Below are 19,868 nucleotides of genomic sequence, written 5' to 3'. Positions count from 1 at the left end.
ACCACAGATGCCGTGAGGTCTGGGACACACACTGGGACTTGCCACTGGTTTGGGACTTGTGTTTTGGTGAAGGCAGAAAGAACTTGAAGCTACCTGGAGTATACAGACTCACAGTGTTTGCTTGGGAGACCCCAGGAGGCCCCTTCCTGTGTTAAGCTGAACCAGAGCAAACATGAAATGCAGAGGACCACCTCTTGGTTCCCATTGTAGAGAACCACACTGAACTGAAAGGGTAAAGAGAAGGTAAAGAGAAGGTAAAGAGAAACACTTCACAAAGGCTAAAGGGAACATCAAGGAGCTGCACCATCGCTGTCTTCCAAAGCACTGGGAGAAACACTCGGGAAAAAGTAGGACACTGCCATGGCCTCAGCAGCTGGCCCTTGGAAGGAAGCCCACAGGCACCTTCAGCAGTCTAACGCCTTGTAGGAAACTACAAGAGCAACAAGCATGGACTTCCAGCTTCCTCTGTCTCCTCCATGCTCTGGCTTTGAAAGTCACTGTCAAATGGAACTGAGATTTCTTCCCTCCATTACTCACCAGCAAGACAATGATCTGCCCTCAATGCCTGCACTAATGCAACACTACAGTGAAAAACAAAGGTCTAGTTGTCTCAAGGAACAGATTTCAGAACCAGACCAGCACCCAGAGCTCCCCACCCAGGCAGAACCCAGGCCAGGCACTGGCAACTCACCTGAGCACTTCTCAGGGGACAGAAGAAGGGACTGGGGCTCAAATGCTGTGAAATCCTAACCCTGACTCAAGCACGAGTCCTTGCATGGCCCCAGACTCTTCTTGGCTTGCAAATCTCCTTTCTGTCTGTGAGAAGAGCAAATCCTTATGACCAGGCAGCTGCAGCATTTGGATTAGTTACATGCAGAGTGCTGAGGCAATGGATAATGTGCAGCACCACTCTCTCAACACTGTAATTTGAGAAAAACCACATAAAATACAAACACTGACAGTGTGTGTGTTTGCAGAGAGGCCTCTCTAGCTGCCTTCTGCTGGAGAAATGTGTCATGCTGCCTGTTCTGCTCCAGGCAGTTCTCACTGAGCCTCCACAGTCCCACTACCTGCTGAACCACCACCACCTCCTTCATTACTGAGCCCAATTAAATCCCAACCTCAGATGCAAAGAGAGCGGGAAAAACAATGTAGAAAGGAGCACTGGAGACACAGACATGTGCTTTACAAATCTCACAGTTTATTCTTCTCTTTGTGCAAATCAGTGCTACTTCACATTACTCACATTTCACAGGGCAAGGGGCAGAAGCGATTACAACACTGCTTCAGCTGCAGTTCAGGGGGATCGTTCCGGGTCCTGGATCCCAGGAAATCTCCACATGCTGATGATCTGGAATAGAAAAGAACTGCACGGCCAACATTTCCAGCAGTTGTTAATTGTAATACAAACTACCTCCACAGCATCTCCAAGGGAAGCCACTTTTCTTCCTCAGGCATCACAGCATTCACAGCTGCATGCAGACCTCAAGCATTTACAGCCAGCAGCATATAAAAAGTTCATGGCACAGTTTCCAAGCCAGACCTGGCAGGGACAGACGACAAAAGCCCAAACCATAAGCTCTTTTCATAGTCACTTAATCTCCCATAGGACAAAGCAGAAGGAAGTTTAGCAGTAGAAGGGAAGCTGGTCCCTTGAGTGAGAGGGAGGGTCTCAGCCCGGCCAGCAGCTCCCGCAGCCACTGGCTGCTCTGCCTGCAGCCACCACTGGGACAGAGGGAACGCGTGTGCAGCCAGGCAGCCCCAGGACTCGGAAAAATGATTGAAAACCCTATATATGGCCAACAGGAGAGACCCTTGGGGATACTGTGCAAAAGTAGCTCGTACCAGTTATCAGGAAGTTCTCTGAGGAGACGATCACATGTGACATGGAAATTTCATTGTGCAATATTAAAAAAAGGAAATGTGCCACTTAAAGTACCCTTCCAGAGCTCATGGTCCAGACTGGCTGCACAGTGCCTCTGTCACTGTGCAAGTGCAGAGGAGATGAAACCAAATATCTGATTCAGGAGAGCGAGAGCAGCTTGGCAAGGAGCTGAGCTGGGGCAGTGACACAGGGGAAGCAGAGGGACAGCTGGACAGTGTCTGTGCCACAGCTGGGTAGTTCAGGCACGGGTATTTAAGGCAGAAATCAGAGGAGTCAATTCGTTTGCTACATTGGATTCGAGCCTGTCCTGCAAAGCTCCTCGGTAGTGGGTGGAGAGAGGCTGCAACTCCCAGCGCCCACAGGGACTGACCAGGGGATGGCTCGGGCTTCACTCCCCATTAGAAGGGCTTTTTCCTGCCCAGCCAGTCTGCAGCCACTGGCTCTGGCAGCTCCTGGCCACAGTGCTGGGAAGAACGAACCCTTCTTGGCAGGGATCTGACCCCCCAACCTAGGTAATGAGGCTGTTTGGAGGCAGCGGTGCTGTTTTCCTGGAAAAAGCAGACACAGCGCAGCAGAGCTTTCCAGCTGTATCAGGAAAACAACGTAAGGCTGTGACTGACCCATTTTCAATCAAATGGAAAATGCTGCTTTTGTTTCCCATTTTAGTTTCTCCCTTCGAGACATCTCATAGCAACAGCTTTGCTCTGCTATTAGCAGCCTGTCCTTGTAGGGAAAAGCAAGAGCAGAGCCCATTAATGAGCCAAATTTATCACTGGGGGAACTCTGCTGACCTAATTACACTAGCCACATATTTGACCTGTTATGTTAACCTTCATCTGTGTCCTCCACAGTTATAAGGTAAACACCTTTCAACTTTAATCAGGACAGCAGGGAATACGAAGAGCAAGAATTAGAAAAACAAAAAACAAAAAAGCCATGCTGTTCCCAGCAATCCCACAATACAAGCCTTGAAGCCATAACCCAAAGCAAAAGCACATGTATCTACATGGAAGATGCATCAGCAATGGGTGCAGACAGTCCTCGGTCAGCTCTGAGCTGTGCCTGCGTACGAGCACTGGCAGGGTGCCTGAGGGACGGCCATTCACAGGGTGGCTCCAGGGACATAAAGCCAGTCGGCAATGGCAGTGGGCAGGTGAGTCATGACTTGCAGCCTCACCCACCAGTAGGTCTCCATGGGGTTGTAACGGTTGTTTGGGTGCGTGGAAGTGAGCGCATCGGTGATGTCATTCAAGACCAGAGACATGTCCTTCAGGCCGCTGTTGATGAAGGACTTCATCAGGGCCACGTGGCGAGTGAAATACTCCCTCCCATAGTCCTCCTGCATGGTGTTGCTGGCTCCGCTCCACAGTGCCTCAGCCTGCCTGTCAATGCCGTCCGCCGTCAGGATGCCCGTTGCTGCCACGAAGTTACTGGGCTCGATGAGGATGACTCTGACACCCCAGCGGTACATCTCCTGCCGGAGGCAGTCGGAGAAGGCTGCCACCCCAAACTTGGAAATGCAATAGCAGGAGCGAGATGGACTCACCATCCGGCCCAACATGCTTGTGATATTCACCACACGGCCTAGAGAGAAAAGAGGAGGGAGAGATGATGGGCTGCAGAAGCAGCAGGCAGAACATTCTAGTAAAAAGTTGCTTTGTCGGATGATGCTGATTTGTCAAATCTGAATCTCGAAGAGGTATCCAAATCCCCTGTCAAGGAGCCCTTCTCTCCTGACTCAAGCAAGGCTAGCCTCTGCTCTGACCTCCTCTGCGGATGGTACATATGCCTGCCTCTGCTTTACAAAGCATAGAAAACATTTCCTTCCTAATTTCCAAGTAGCGAAGCACCTAGATCTTCTGAGGCTACTAGCCGTGTGCTCTCACATCAGTGTGCTCTGCTCCCGCATCTTGCTAGAGACATGTTCAAGCCCCCAGCTAGCAGTGTTGGGAGCTGGAAGACATGCAACACAGCATGATGCAACAGAAGCGTTCTGGTTCTTTCTGTAAGCACAACAGCCAATCTGCAGCCACTCTGCCTAACACAGCTCCGCGCTTCCAGACCTGAGCTGGATGGCAGAGAACCAGTGGACGTTTCCCTGAACCAGCAGCACGAGCAGCACAGCCTGCTCACCCGGGAGAGCCCAGAGTGCTACATGACTGGGACTGAGAGGAGACTTGATGTGCTGCTAAGGGACAGCAAAGAGCAATTGTCCTAACTGCCACCAGCAGCCCATGCCAGCCCAACTGCAGAACTCTGGCAGCTTGTGCTAGATCCTGCACTGCCTGGGGGCAGTGACAGCAATGGCCACTCCTCTGTGGGTGGCTCTGCCCTTCCCCAAGACGAGACATGTGCAATTTTGGTTTCAGATGCACTTAGAAACAGGCCCTTGAAACCTCACCAGCTATTTTTACAGCCGTGGAGCATGACGCCCTTCTGCAGCTTGCAATTTTAGCTGAGAAACAAGTGGGTGGCTCTGCTCTCTCATTCCAGACCTAAGTGCAGCTTGGAGGCACTGCAAGCATCACATGCTGACCTGATGGGTAAGCTACCTTTGGTAGTGAGATGGGGCGTGGTTACTGGGTACTTAATTTCTGGAAACAATACCTGAGAAATCTTTTCAATATAACCCCCTTCTGTCCTCACAGAACACACAGCTGTGCCAGCATTCTCCCACATGCGAAGTAAAGAAGCTCTTCTGAAGTCTGCTCATATGTATTTTTTATTAATACAAACCAAAGACTTTTGATAATACTGTTGTCTTGTAGGATATTAATATCTAAATGGCTGTTATTGACTCTCATTTATTCCACCACTACCACTCTGCAATCACCTGTCAAATGACAAATATGAAGGGAGAATATTCAGTTATCAAAACATAAGCATGTGGTGGACGCTGTAGTCCAGGATTATCTTTTCTGGCCTCCAGTCACTTTTTCTAAAGGTGTCTGGAGCCTTTTGTCATAGCTGCCAGGACTGCACAAAGGTCTCTGATATCCTAGGATGTTTAAGATACCACCTGGACTGCCCCAAGAGTGGCCTGTACTGTCAAATGCTTAGACCGCATGTTGAACCCTGCTGTCTAGTTCGCTTGCATGCCTCAGACACCCTCCTTGGACTGCACAGACATTCCTTGAAGCACAGCCTGAGTCATGACTTTTAGCTACATCTCTTTGCTGTGCTGCAAGAGTTCTCTCTGAGTCTTGCCACACTGCCCAGGACGTACCTTTAGCTCTGCGAATGAGGGGCAGGAAAGCCTTTGTCACCCTCACGGTGCCCCACAGGTTGATCTCTGCCACGTTCTTGTAGTTGTCTAAAGTTGCAAATTCCACTTCTCCGAAGGTTGAGACGCCAGCGTTGTTCACCAGGCCCCACAGACCTGCCGATGAACACACAGTTAAAGAGCAGAGCAAGGAAGTGTCGCACAGAAGTGACTTTCCTTGTTTTCCAAAGTAACTCAACCCCTTGACACAGAACAGGGCACTTTTGTAGGAAAAAAGTTGCAGAGAAAAAGCAAGGAGATGAAATACAGTCTTGATATATCAGAAGTGAAGCCAGTGGGGTATGTTTAGAGCACCAGGGAGAGTGATGGGGTCACACAAACATTGCCTCTCCAAATGTCTCCTCTAAGGTCAAATTCTGTCCTGGGGTTTTGTATGGCTGGATCTGGCTGATCCTCTTTTATGCCTCCTGTTGGTCCCAGGTTTGTCTTTACTCAGTGACTCTATCATGGCTTTTGCCATTTGGAGGGGGGCTGGACTTTCCCCTCAATTTAAAAAAAAAAAAAAAAAAAAAAGGAAACAAATACATTTGATTTCCAAATCCCCTTCACAACTCCGACTCACTGTTTTGGAGAGTGCATGGTATTGATCTGCAGGTTCATGGCCTAATTAACAGCTCCTGTATTTTAGTCCAGGTATTTAGTTTCCCTCAGTCCTAACTATAGAAGGACACAGCAAACTTACAACCAACACTTAAAACTTGAACTTAATAATGAACATCTTTTGCGCATGCAGCCCTGTCAAAATGAAACTGACTGCACTTACCGAGAGCTTCTGCACTGAGCTCCTTACATGTCCAGCACTTAGGTGGTCACTGAGAACCTGACCCTTTGAAGAGATTACTACAGGAGTCACAGTGGCAAATACTTGTAGGACTGAGTCCGTACTTCATGAATTTGTTGAAGCACAGGACTACACAGCCATAAACTGCAAGAGGAACAAACAGAAGACCTGGAACAAGATAATAGGGTTGTTCCTCATTAGGTGTCTTGCCATACACCATAGTTATTTTTCACTGTGTAGGTACCCAGCTGGAGTTGGGGCCCCTTTCCATTTCTTGACCTTCCTCTCACCACCAAGAACACACACAGGGCTAAGGAGTAGTCTCCATGTCCGGGGAGCTCTGACATTGCTATCAAAAGCACCCACATCATGTCACCCTGTTGATAAAACTTATCAAGCTCTCTCTCAAAAACGTTTGGGCTGTTTGCCCTGCCTCTGCTCCTTAGTTTCCCTGCCCTGATGTATGAAAGTCTTTTAATAACTTCCAGCCTATATTTATTCATAGTCAGATAGTAACTGTTTATTGCACCAAATACAGCCCTCCAAGCAAACTGCAATATTCTACCATTGCCCAATAAATACCAATGGAATTTATCTTCCTGGTGCATTAAAAATACCAGCATGCATTGCTAGACTGGCTCCCTGATCTCACAACAACCCTCATAACCCTGCCCTGTTCCCAACCAAGTTCATTGTCCCTGAAGGCTGTTGACCAGCCACGTATAGTGGACCAGGAAAGCTGTTTGGGACAACGGCTAAGTCATGGTCTGAGGCAAAACCCAAGAAAACATCTTGCTCACCTGTCCTTCCATTGTTATTAATTCAAGTTTCTAAATGCTGCAGTCAGATAGTTCTATTCCTGCTCTGCCCAAGATCCCCTTCCTGTTGCTCCTGCACTTACTGAAGCTGCCAGCTTTAATGGGTCAAGATAATTCCGAAATTCACACTCATCTGGCAGCCAGCAGAGCACCTCAGCCTGTCCCCCGTGCTGCTGCAAAGCAGGCTCTAATTGCTAGCAGGAGGACCATGGAAACAGGGCATCTGATGGTGTAATTTCACCAGTAACAAAAGCTATGCAGAGCAAATTTGGCAAGGATTTAATGAAGACCACAAAACACAAACTGTCAGTCTCAAACTGACCTCTGCAGAATATTCCTTATTCTAAATTCTTCTACAACCATCTCCCATTTCTTGGGTTACGAGGTTAGATTTGGGGGACATTCATGAAAACATCATTTACAATAGTTCATTCTTGGAATGTCATTGCTCACCGATCAGGTCACGTTATGTTTGTACTGATAGGTACCTGGTCACAGGGCTGTTTGCTGGACAGCAGCGTGTTTATCAAGCAGAGCCTTATCACTTTTATTTCTTTAGTGTCAACAATACAGTGGAAACTGCATAAGATGGAAAACACACAGGGGCACTCCCACCGAAATGAGTTTAGCCTTATGTACACAGCACAGTGAGAAGAGGTATAAAAGTACAGCACAAGAACTGCTCTGCACCAGGTCCTCTGGGGCCACGCTTGGGTGCAACAAGCACCTCTGTGCAAGGCACCTCAGTGCCAACAGTCTCTACATTCCAGTACTTTTTATTGAGCACTATTTATTTGCAAGCCACAAACCTCAGTCACACTGCTGCACTGCAAAAGAAGCCTTTGCTGCTGCACACAACTACAAGATAAGGCTCTTGAGCAGGAGGAACCGGTCCAACTTGCTGATCAAGGATGCAAGACTCCTCTGTACCTGCTACACACAAGGTTCTGCAAACACTGCTGCATTTATAGAAGCAACAGAGCTGCTCCCTTACAAGCTTTCACGCAGGGGAAGATGGCTCTGTGCCACCACTGCTGTTGCTGGGCTCTTCAGGAAAAGCTCAAGAAGCTGTGAAATGTGTGACAAGGGTTGGGTGATTGTGTAGGAAGAAAAATCATGCAGAGAGAACATGTGTGGGAACAGAGCTTGTACATAACCCAGTTACATTTCATATGCTTGTTTTAGAAGGAAGGGTGTGCTCAGGTAATTGGCATTAAGATTAGAGCTACTGGTATTTACTAGCTTTATACTTGCTGTGACAAAGGCAGGCCCACGGCAGTCTTATCCACACCTCAAGAGGAGCAACCACTCTCTAGCCACACAACCCACAAGTCCTGGAGCCACAGATGTGAAACTTCAATCCGGCCTCAGCTTGAGTATACAGCTGCTGCCCAGCTTGCTGCTTGCAGAGGGGCTACGGGCAAGAAGCCTCACAGCCTCAGCGCATGGGAAGAGGTGAGGTGGTGTCACACCATGCTCCATCCAACAGTTCCCATCCATTGCCAAACCACTCACATGGGGAGCTGCCTGATACGCAACCCAGCAGCCAAGCCACATAGCGATGCAATCAGCCATCCCTTCCCCTGGGTAGCTCTGTTCCACTCAAGTCCAGAGGTCAGTTCAAGGGCAGGCACAGAGCACCTTGGCACCAGCAGCATCTTGAACTGCCTGTGCTGTCATGGACTGGTCCTGCAACACGCACTCTCCTGCCTTCCCAGCCTTGTGCACACTTCCAAGAAGGAAGGAAGCACGCAGAAGGGACTCCTACCTTCTTCCACATGCTCCTGGGGCCTGTGAGTTGGACTTTAAGTGGTGTGTGGACTAAGGTGGTCTATGCCCATCCTATATCCTGTCGTACATCTCCTTTGAGATGTTGCATGGCAAACCAAGACCATGGATGGACCTGGCTGAAGAACAATCCAGGTTCAGGGGCAGGTCAGTTTTGTGCTCCAGCTCAGCACTCAGTTACACAAACAAGCTGTACCAGCACAGCAGAGGGGACAGCAGCAAGCAGCCAAGGCCTGTCACCCCTTCACTAGCAGGGTCACCACAGAAAGGTGTGTGGGAGCCAGGCAGGAGCACCAGGATGGGATCTGCCCACCCTATGCCCTTCACAGACACTTGAGGAGAGAGACCCAGGCTCCAGTGGGCTTGCTGCCACTCATCACTTTTTACAGGATGTAGAGTTAAGCCTCACCCTCTAGCTGGTCTTGGTCTCTTCCCATGTGGACATCACATCAATGGCAAGACAATTCTTCTCACTGACCCAGGTACAGCACTGCCTTACAGACGCACACTGCTGCAAATTAACCAGACTTGTTAACCTTATTTTGGAGGTGCAGAGAGGGAATGACCTGGCCAGCGCATGGCCTGCTCTGTAGGAAGGATTCCGTGAGCGCAGCCAAGAGCCAGCTGTGCTGGAAATACAAATACCTCCACACACCTCCCTCTGGCTCCTTCAGGGTCCTTTTCACAAAATCCACAGCCTGAGCCACCTCCTGGTCACTGCACACATCCATCTGTAGCACCTGCATGCGATCCGACTTCATGTTCTTCAGCTCCCTGGCTCCATCTCCATTCTTGTCCTGCTCAGAAGAAAAGGCAGATTTCCTGCTAAGACAGCCAAGGAACAGCAATGCAGCTCAGGGTCAGACATGTTAATGTGGACAAGAAACAGAAGCTATGTAAATTGCACACAGAGGTGTAAACCTGGTGCACAAATAGGCACAAAAGCCACACGAACCAGCATGCAACCCACCATCGTCTTCCTCTTCCCTCCAGCACAGCCCAGTATCTCCATCAGTGACCCACTGCTCTGCTGGGCCACACAGCCCCTGCTGTGACTCCTCACACAGAAGGTTTCACACCCATCACACTGTGAAATCCTGCACCAGCCTGGGATAACCATGGGTGACCCTCCACCGCCTCAGTCTGCATGCTGTGCAAACACTTGTACAGAAATCAGAGTCGGATTTTTCTAGGCTTAAAAGCAAAAGGCTAATTAGGCACCGTAGTCATCTCACTCCAAAATATTGCCTGGCTTCTAATGAAACAGTATTGTCAGAGCACTCTGAAAACAAGACAGCAGGAACACCTTTGACATACCTAATAACAAACGGTCTGGTGCTACAGTACACAGCAGGAAACATTTACAGCTGAACATATATAATAATTATAATTTGCTCTTACTCCATAACAGAACAGTGCACAGGAACACACGCACAGTGGAGATCTGCCACACGACAAGATTACAGACACCAGGCATCAAAGGAGGAGATTCTGGCTAAGGAAGCAAGAACAAGTCTGTCTTCCCCCCTGACACACACATTACAAGTAATAAGAATACAATGGCTCTGCTTTCTTTTCTATCCTTTTCCTTTCCTTCCTCTCTCCCTCCCACGATCATTAGAGATTCTGTTACCATTGTGTGTTTTTTTTAGTCAAGCCTAAACACAGCTCAAATCCCAAATTTTACCTGTCCACTTCCAGATATGATTGCTGCCTAATCCTAGCTCAGGTGGTATACAACAAGAAAAGGTCATCAGAGCACAGATTAGCCACGCAGTTTCACAGCAGGCTTGAGATGTAATTCAGCAAACCACTCCCCGAGTCACGGGCTCTGCCGCGCTGGGGAGGCAGAAGTTATGAATCGGTGAGTCACGGCGCCTGGCTGCCACTCTGCCTCAGCGCTTGATACCAACTCCCACAGCACAAGGGCAGCTGAGGTGAGGAACCCTCCCACAGTCACCCGCTCAGCTGCCTCTGCAGCCAGGATAATGTAAAACCATGGAACCACTCAGTTTTTCTATACATATCTCAGGCTGGTTAATGAATATGGTCTACAACATCTCGCTTCCACCTTCAGTCCAGTGAGCAATGATGTGTAATGAAGGAAAAGAGCTGAAATGTCAGTTTCAGCCTTGAGCAAGACAGAGTAGCTTTATTTAAAATCAATATGTAGTTACACTGGAGGTATGACAATAGTAGGAAAGAGTTTCTGGCCCTGTGGCTGCATAGCATTTCACAACTGATGTATGTCCAGGTATCACAAGAACAGCAAGTAAAGACTTGAAGCTTTCTAATGCACATCAAACACAGTGACATGCTGTGTCTAGCCCTCTTATTCAGCCACAAAAAGAATCTCTAAGAGTGGCATTACAAGTAGTTAGTAACATTGTCACCAAAATATTATATTCCCTTTGAAATGGGTGAGGGTTATCTGATGCCCCACTATATTCCTGGAAGGTGCTGTCGCATCTCACTGAGTTATACAAAGCAACTTTCAGCTACTTAACAGTGAATAAAGTGGAGCTAACTCAGCTTCTAAAGAGAGATCTACTGCACCTATATAGAAACAAAAACTGAGCTATAACTGTACTTAAGTACCAGTTGTCATTTCAGAGCACTGAAAACACCTTTCCCTACAGGTTTTTCAATCTTTCATAATGCTTATAAACTAAAGAAGAAATATTGCCGCTGTTTTTTGAGAAACAAAGTCATAGGCTAGCAATTTAAAAGTCCAGCATAAATGGTTTATACTATTCATATTGAAGTTAATTTTCCCCTGTCACCAATGCAACTCAATATGCAAAGTTACTGTCCCAGCCACAATTTATTCATTGTTGACAAAACATACTGATTTCGGAAGACTGACTACAATGTGCAATATCAACTAGAGCTACTTTTCATAGCTACAGACACCACCTCAGCTACTATTTAACTGTAAAATGAATTGCTTAAGTCTTATATCCAGAAAACCTCTTTGCAAATGCAGCAGCCATGCATTTTTATGGAAAGAAGCGAGTATCATCTTATGTTCTATGGCCTGCAGGGGCTGTAAGCACATTCCCTTTTAAGATACCCACATGGTACTTCCTCCTTGTTTTTCAAATGGCAGATTTGCTGGCTGGGAAGGTACCTGGAGCAGTTCCCATGGGAGCAGCCAGGGTGTCCTCCCTGGGATGTCCTTTGTGGCCTTGGGATGCACCAGCAGCAGCCACACGGCAGGTGAGCCAAGTGGGATCCTTGGGGGGGATCCCAGCAGCACTGGCCCAATTGTTCCTGCAAAACCTCCCTCCACCTCCTTTTGCTGTCACTTTTTTTTTGACTGATTTTTCTCCTCTCCCAGAATCTCCCAGCTTTCTCTCTCCAGGTTTCCCAGAGCTGAAAGCTGCCCTGCTCCAGCCCAGCCTGCTGCCCCAGCACTCACCAGAGAAACCTTCAGTGGGACTTGGCCATCTCCTCCCACGTCCCTCATTTCCCCCAGTTATCTTGCCCTCGTAGCCCTGCGCCGTTCTGGCTCCCACCCCACCCTCCGCCTGCCCGGGGAGCCCCACAGCCACACAAGCCCTCTCCACCCAGCAGAAGAGCCTTGCTCCAGTTTTTGGCTGCCTCCCCTTCCCCTGCCTCGCTCCTCTCCTGGTTCAGCGGATCCCAATGCAGCTGATGCTGACGGACAGGCAGATCACACAGGGCTCTCCCATAACCCACCGAGCCGTGGACTTTCCTCAGGAAGCTGGTGGGATTCAGGATGAGGTCCTGGCCAGCCCTTGGGCACCCGCAGCGAGGTGTCGGGGGAATCAGGAAGCCACAAACACAATGCTGAACGCCCGCAGATCCGGCCAGCTCGCTCCATCTGCGTCAGTTCCCCCTCACCCGCTGCTGCCTGTCCACCCGCTCCCTTCCTGCGTTTCCTAGGCAGAACACCTTGTATTTGTCATTACTGGTTTCCACCTAATTGATTTCAGACTCTCTTCCACCTATCAGGATGATTTTGAACCCTATTCCCCAAAGGGCTTGCAATCCTCCCTGTTTGGCACATCTATTTCCAAGTGAACTCTCTATACCAGGGGTGACTTCCAGGAAAACTTCCCTGGGACTGAATAGCAATCACAGGCTTGGAGCATAAGTTTGCTCATGAGACTATCATGAGAGACTGTGTCAAAACCCTTATTCAGGATACATTTATTTCTTCCCCTTTAACCAGGCTGCAGCTTAGCCAGAATGAGATTACCCTGACATGGCACAGTCTGTTCCCGGTAAACTTATCCAGTGTGTATCACACTACGATCTAGACGTTTGTAAAATTGACAGTTCACTGTGTTGCAACTTCATCCAGCACACCGAAGGTGAGCTGCCTGGTTGGGAATTCCTGAGGTCTGTCTCCTTTGGGAAGTACAGCACGCCTCTTCCTCCAGCCTTCTGGAAATCCCCCAGCCTTCAGGTGCTCCTGAAAATACCACCCATGGGGCATAAATCACAATGGCTCATCCTTAAATGCTCTTCAGTATGTCTTGTCAGGCCTGGTGAACTTGAGCACATACATTTATGCAAACATGCCCTGCTCTTTTCCTTTTCTTGCCTGCAGTCCTCATGAAAACTGCTGCAGTAGGCATCTGAAAACAATTTTTCTTTTTTTTTTTTTTAGTAATACCAAAGAAAGTAAGACAATGATTACTTCAACTGTTTGTGTACTTTCTACTTTTCAGGTTATTTTGTAAATGATTTCTGTGTGCTTTTCCATCTTAATACTAATATATTAACAGAAAGTTTCTCTTTGGACTTAAATGTCCAAGCTAAATGAAATCCCTTTTGCATTTGATCCTCCCCAGCTCTGTCCCAGCTGCCTGCACTACTCTGGTTATTCCTGTAGCTTCATTTTTGACTTTCTGATCATTAAAAAGCTCCTGATGCACCTGGCAGTGTACCATCTTGTATTTAATGCAAGACCTTTCTGTGCTGGCTAGTGCATCAGGGATCCTTTAATTCCCAGGATAAAAGCACACAAGTGATGATGGAGTAATTAAGTGCGAACTAATAGCCTGGAACCTGCTCTATGAGAACTGCCCCCTCTGACCCTGCAGTGAACCTCCAGGCAGCTCACTCTTCTCTCATGACAGGGGAACTTTCTTTGCATTTGTCACCAGCAGTTACATGTGCATGGCCAGTTACCACGGGGCAGCTGCATCCCCAGCCACACCATGTGCACTCCTTCACTTAGCAGCAATAACCATGAGCGATCTGACCCAACAGCTCCCTGCCTTCACCGATGGTTCCTGCTGCTGTTGGATCCACCATCCTTTTCTGCAGCCACTATGTGCTTCCTTTTCTCAGAGCACTCAGCTTCAGATTTATAACCATTTTCATCCCAAGCACATTCTACCACTAGATTTTCAGTAAGCTCCTGCACATCAATTTTTAAATTCCTAGGCTATGAACTCCCTCAACCAACACAAGGCTGTTCCATGAGGATGCTGCCTGTCCCAAGAACTGTAGAAAGCATTTGGCTGTATTAGTTTTGCAAGAGCTACCCAGACAACTGAGTTACCATCAGACCCAGACCTTCAGATGCACCTAACAGCAGATAAAACAACATTGACAATCCAGAGGGAAAGGAAAAAAAAAAAGAAAAAAAGAAAAGACAACCACCCACAAGTGAAATCCTAGGACACTAAGTCCAGGTGTCCTAAAAATTTATTAACACACAGAACAAGAAAAATCACATTCTTCCACTCTCTGCCCCTTCAGGGTACTCAGTCAATCTCCTGAAAGTCATTTGCAAATCAACTATGATTGTTGATGCATTTTCCACTACCACACAGAATATAAGTCCTGAAGCACAGAAGTTTTGGCTCAGAGTAAGAAGTTGCCAGGCCAGATCAGAGGGGATGCTGAGAGTTGCCCAGCCATTCTGGCACAGGTAATGATCTGTGACCAAGAAGTATTTTTTTTTTCCCCAGTGAATAAAACAAGCAAGTAGGGGGTCACTTCAGGAGCATTTATTTTCTTTATCTGGCTTCAAATGTAGCTTGGCCCTCTCAGCTCCACACTAGGGTGCTTCTGTCTGAACAGCCCTCTCACACCACCCCATCTCCCCTCTCTTTTCTGTTCCCTACACTTGCTGCTCAGCAAAGTGAGTGCCTGACTTGCTATCACCACAGAGACAGCCATCCCAAAGCAGTGTATGACATGATTACTGAAGGATTTACAGAGCCTCCACATGGAAATTTCCAAATAGTGGCAATTTTCCAACAGGACTCTCTTGCTCTCAAGTTACACAATATGTCAGCTGACAATAACTTTCCCTTCTGGGGAAGAACATAATCTCTGCTGACATCACACAGGCAACAAGGGTCACCTTTTCTTTGTTTGTTCTTGCCCTCCACACTACTCAAGAATCTGTGGTCATCACTCCCTGAGCACCTGTGCCAAACTGCCCATCTTCAAATGGAGAAACAAGTAGGTAAGAACTGATTTTAAACAATTCAGGTCAGAAATTACATGAGTTTTGACTATCAAAACAGCAAAAAAGCATAGTAAGGGTAAAACCCCAGATGAAATGGAAGCAGAGCTGGCCCAGTTTATAAAGAGGATTACACAACATGGTTACCTGCAAGCACTTGGACTGGGATGATGGGTCTGCAACCGCTTCTGATTCAGTGTGCCTAAACTGATTTCTTACAAGTGTGCCCAACAGAGGTGGCAGAAAGTGAGACCTACAGATATCAGAAACGTACTGAAATTTGTTTATTCAGCTATCCAGAAACTGAATAACTTCTCCAGAAGCTGTAGAAGCACAGTTGGAAGGTACTTTGGAAACAGAACCTCAACAAGGCGGGAAAGGCAGCTTGGAAATGAGTTTGAGGAGAGTGTCCCTAAAGAAAAGTGTCAGAATGAAAGACAGCAACAGAACTGCCAGAGAAGAGAGAAAGCCATAGTGCCATAGCAATCTTGGACTATCAGATTTATTGAGTGTGTTGCAGTGCTGCTGAGAAGCTTCCAGCAGTGAACACTGCTCTGCTGTGCAAGCTGCTCTACACCCAGGCAGCTGACAGACAGTTCCTGCCCTAAGAAGCTCAGAATTACAGGAACGACAGGATGCAACAGGCAGATGAAGAAATGGGACCTGTCATGATCCCTGCCCTCTGCACTTCCCCCAGGTCTTGGACTAGGGTAAATGAAGGCTTCAGATTAAGATGATGTTGCTTAAGAAGCATGTTTCCTCCAAGCAGAGAAGAATTTTGATCAATATTACTACTCACCGCAAGCAAGCATCCAGCAAAAACCGTAAATCCCTTTGCATGGAGCTGTTTTGCCAAGGCATGTCCAAAACCTTTGTCACAGCCTGTTATCAGCACCGCCTTTCCTTCAGCCTGCGTGGGGAAAGACAGTGACAATCCCATCAGATCCTGCCATGCTGCAGGCAGCCCCAGCACCCAGCGACACAGCACGGGAGCAGCTTGCAGCCCTGCAGCCAGGGCCAGCCCGTGCTTGGGACGTGCAATTCCAGCTGCAAACCACAGTGGGCACGTACCTGTCTGCACACTAACCAGACTGCAATCTAAACCCAACAGTTTCAGTGGAGCTTCTGCTGGGTCAGCCAGTGTAAATGAGATTACAAGATTCCCGTGTAGTAATGCAACCAGCTCCCAAAAATCTTAAATTTATTCCATTGCCAGTCTGTAGCAACAACAGTCACTCTTTCTTTCAAGTATCAGTGGCCAGAACAGAAACATTTCAAAAGTAGTTAGTGACCTACCAGCTCATGGGCGTTATAAGAGCAGCACAGAAAACATCCAAATGACAGATTGTCACCTGCATGGACTGCGCAGCAGCTCTTTTAGCTGCAGAGTGACCTTCTATGGTCTGTTCCCACCTACTCCCACTCTGTGCAGTACTTTCCACGCTGTATCTTGGCATGCGGGAATGTGACTACAGGTTAGCGTTTCCTCTGAAACACTGCAGTTTTTACAGGAAAAATTATCAGATCCTACAGTTCTCTCCTACATTATTATCTTTTGACTGACAGATAAATTGAGAGAGAAGATTTGATACTCCATCTGGTATGCAACAACAGGCTTGTGATAGATCTGAAAATAGAATCCCAAATCCCAAAGAGAATCCTGTACCGAAACACTGCACCTTCACCCTCTTTCTTTGCTTGAAAGCCATCTCTCCCCTGCTCTTCCCACCACAGCTGTGAAGCAATGAACTCACAGAGCTGAGCCCAACTCCCAGGCACCCAGCTGCAGTGCGCACGCTGCTCCAAACTGAAACCATGTCCCTGAGGCAATAATGTGATACAGCAATAAAGATCTAGATAACGCTACAAGGAAGTGAGGTCAGAGGCATCTCTGGGGACATATCTGCAACTAATATTCCCTGTTAGCTGCGATACGAACACTCGTATTTTATACTACTTACACATGAATCGCACTGGCTTGTCCAGCCACTTTTTCAGACAGGAATGGGGCAATCACCAGTGCTCTCTGATCTTGTTTTGCTGACGTGTGGTAGCAAAGTGGCAATACGAAATAATTGCAGGGCGATAGCGATCAAAGCGTTACTGCACAAGCTTAAGATATGCAGGCAGCAATAAGGAGCTACACCCTGTCCTGTCCCGTCCCAGATTTCACATTTAAGTTATTGTTTTCAAAGGTGAGTCATGAACTGAAGTTGAAATGAGAACAGACCAAAAGCCTATCCTGCATTCACCATACAAACGCCCACACTAACACTGATGCCTACACACAGGCAAAGAGCGCCCAGCTATAGGCTGGCTCTAGTAAAGCTCTGAAATTAGCTACAGTTAAAGGACATACCATAAGTGAGAATTAAACATACTGTGTTCACTCTTGATCTAATTTACACTGATACAACTCCAAGAATGATGAGAATCAAGTATGAACCAGATCACGGAATTTGCCAAGGTTACCTCCCATGTTAATTCAGCAACCTGGCCCTTAGAGAAGAAAGGATGTGACTCTTTTCTCTGCCTTACCTCCCTGGACCCTTCGCTGCCGAATCCTGAAGACAGAGAGCTCCCCAAAAGGGCATAAATGAGCTGGAGATAAAGAATTGTGATCACTTCCAGAGCCCAGGACAGGCAAACAGAAATGATGCCCAATCCTCAGCTATCATTAGCTTTCTTCATCAGCCGGTCTAATAAGGACACAGCTCAGCTGCAGGAAATAAAAGCAAATGGCCGGCCAGGCAGCTGGTTTTATTTCTCAGGTTTAAAACCAAACCAAATTAAAAAAAAAAAACAACAAACAACACACCAACCCAACCACAAACAAACAAAAAGAAGGCCAACAAACCAACCACCAAAATGTACATAAGGTTTAAAAATCCTCAGCTGTCTGTAATGGGGAGAAAAGTGAGGAACAGCTTCCACTATGAAAAGGTTCCTGTGATTAGTTGTTAATTATTTGCTATTACCCTAATTGCTGGTAATAAAAATGTGACTACAGCAGCATGACTTGTAACAGACTGAGGCCCCAGCAGCACTAACGAGTGTGCGAAAACCCAAGCGATATAACAGATCTCACATCTGTAGCTGCCTGTCTTTGTGCCATGTCTGATGGACACAGAGCTTCCAGGATGAGAGCAGGGAGCGACCCCATTCCCAGCCAAAAATATCCTATCCCCAGAAGTCCTCCCAACACAGAAAAGCCGGATCATTCGTATCTCCCGAGAGGCCCAAGATAAGGCCAAACGGGCCCCACGCCTGCAGTTTGATAAGGTCAGTCTGCAGCTTACAGTTTGGCACAGTGCTGAGACAGACAGACAGGACTGGCTGCCACCTCTCTCGCTGGCATCACAGTGACCTTGATCAGCGTTTAGAGGAACTTCAGGTGCCTCACTCACTGACCATCACCTCGTGCTCTCAGGAGATACTGCACAGGAGACAGCACTCGCATACCGCGCTGCCAGGGCACCTGGGACTGCTCAGCGCGCAGTCACTTCTTGTGCCGAGCAGCTGCTGTAGCATCTGGGCAGGGTAAGACTGTCTGTGTCCTCCCTGTGTGATCCACAGCACTGTAACACATGTTCCACACAGCTCAAACAGCCCCGGCAAGGCAGCCTGATTTTAACCTCCAGCCAGCTCAGGTGCACACACCTTACTAGCTTTTCCTACAGGGATACAATCGCTTTGTTAAATAGTAGAACTTATTTTACTCATGCAGGTGATCTATCAAAATTATAAACAGTTATTGCAAAGGAGGCTAAGGAAAGCAAAGCTGCTTTGTCAGCCTGAGTCTCTCTGCACAGTGTGGGAACCCACCATGCTTTCCTAGGCTCCATCCTCTTCTACTGTGTCACTTGTTTTCTGGATCCTGTTCCCTTTGATGCCCTCCCCTGACCATTTGCTTGTTATCAAACAGATTAATTTGAAGATGAGAGCAGTTAAACAGTAAACTTTCTGTGTTCCTTATTTCCAGGGTCAGGAAGTTGAGGTTTTCAATCCCAGGAAAAGGAACTGAAATATTGACCCAAGGGAAGGTATGGGAGAGGTGGGAGAGGGATGGGGAACGTCAGAGCAGCAGAGTTGATGGAAGAGTGAAGCAAGAGGCTGCAGACAGGCCTATCTGGCTGTGTCAGGGGCCAGGACTGAGCTGGAGGCCCTGGAGCAAAATCTCATTCAGTGGCAGGTTCTTCCTGGTGCCTGTAGAAAGGTCGTCTGGAGCGTGAGCAAGGGCTCAGTTAACTCCAATCCAGCGAAAGAGCCCCAAACGTTACGTGTTATTTTTAAAAACATATAAAAGAGACTGGTTATGCAATTGCGATCCATTCACAGGGCTTTTATTCTTACACTCGCTTGCAAACTCTGACTAGCAGAACAAAACCCACGTCCCCGCTGTTTCCCGAACCCACGGGGCACGGCGGGCTCCGCCGGGCAGCAGGTGTCCGCACCGCAGCCCCGGGCGGTGCCGGCAGCCAGCGCGGGGCTGCCCCAGCCCGGCGCTCCCGCCCCCGGGCCGCGCCGGTTCGGGCCGCCCGCAACCGCCACGGGTGCGAGGCGCCGCGGTTCAACTGCCGCCGGCAGCAGGAGCGGGGCTGAGGCCGCGGCGCCATTTTGGGCCCCCGGGGAGCCTCCCCCTGACGAGCCCCACACGGGGCCGAAGCCCCCCGGCCCCTCGCCGCGGTACTCACGGGCAGGGCGCGGCGGGCGCGCCGCGGCAGGAGGAGGAGGAGGAGGCGGCGGCCCAGGCGCCGCCCGCCGCCCGCCAGCAGCAGCGCGGCGCCCAGCGCCAGCAGCAGCGTGGCGCCGGCCCGCATCGCCACAACCTATCGCCGCCGCCGCCCGCGCCCGCCCCG

General features: G+C 48.5%; 1 protein-coding gene across 3 annotated transcripts; it reads right to left on the bottom strand.

Annotated features, from left to right (window-relative positions):
* Nucleotides 1-1,181: 1,181 nt before the first annotated feature.
* LOC135991461 (D-beta-hydroxybutyrate dehydrogenase, mitochondrial-like) lies at nucleotides 1,182-19,843 on the bottom strand. Of its 3 annotated transcripts, none has more exons than XM_065640131.1 (6): nucleotides 19,704-19,843; nucleotides 15,809-15,919; nucleotides 9,211-9,352; nucleotides 5,112-5,264; nucleotides 3,067-3,469; nucleotides 1,182-1,367 (listed from the first exon to the last, which is right to left on the bottom strand). In XM_065640131.1, the coding sequence occupies exons 1-6, from the start codon at nucleotides 19,827-19,829 to the stop codon at nucleotides 1,298-1,300; spliced, it is 1,005 nt and encodes a 334-aa protein (XP_065496203.1). In that variant the 5' UTR covers nucleotides 19,830-19,843; the 3' UTR covers nucleotides 1,182-1,297. The 3 variants fall into 3 exon arrangements, with proteins under 3 accessions (XP_065496203.1, XP_065496204.1, XP_065496202.1); XM_065640132.1 differs by having other exon boundaries at nucleotides 1,182-1,351; XM_065640130.1 differs by having other exon boundaries at nucleotides 1,182-3,469.
* Between the last annotated feature and the right edge of the window lie 25 nt (nucleotides 19,844-19,868).

This window comes from Caloenas nicobarica, chromosome 8, assembly GCF_036013445.1.
Source record: "Caloenas nicobarica isolate bCalNic1 chromosome 8, bCalNic1.hap1, whole genome shotgun sequence".
NCBI classification, from domain to species: domain Eukaryota; kingdom Metazoa; phylum Chordata; class Aves; order Columbiformes; family Columbidae; genus Caloenas; species Caloenas nicobarica.
The sequence above is the reverse complement of the archived record's forward strand: the minus strand, read 5'-3'. Positions and strand labels throughout refer to the sequence as shown.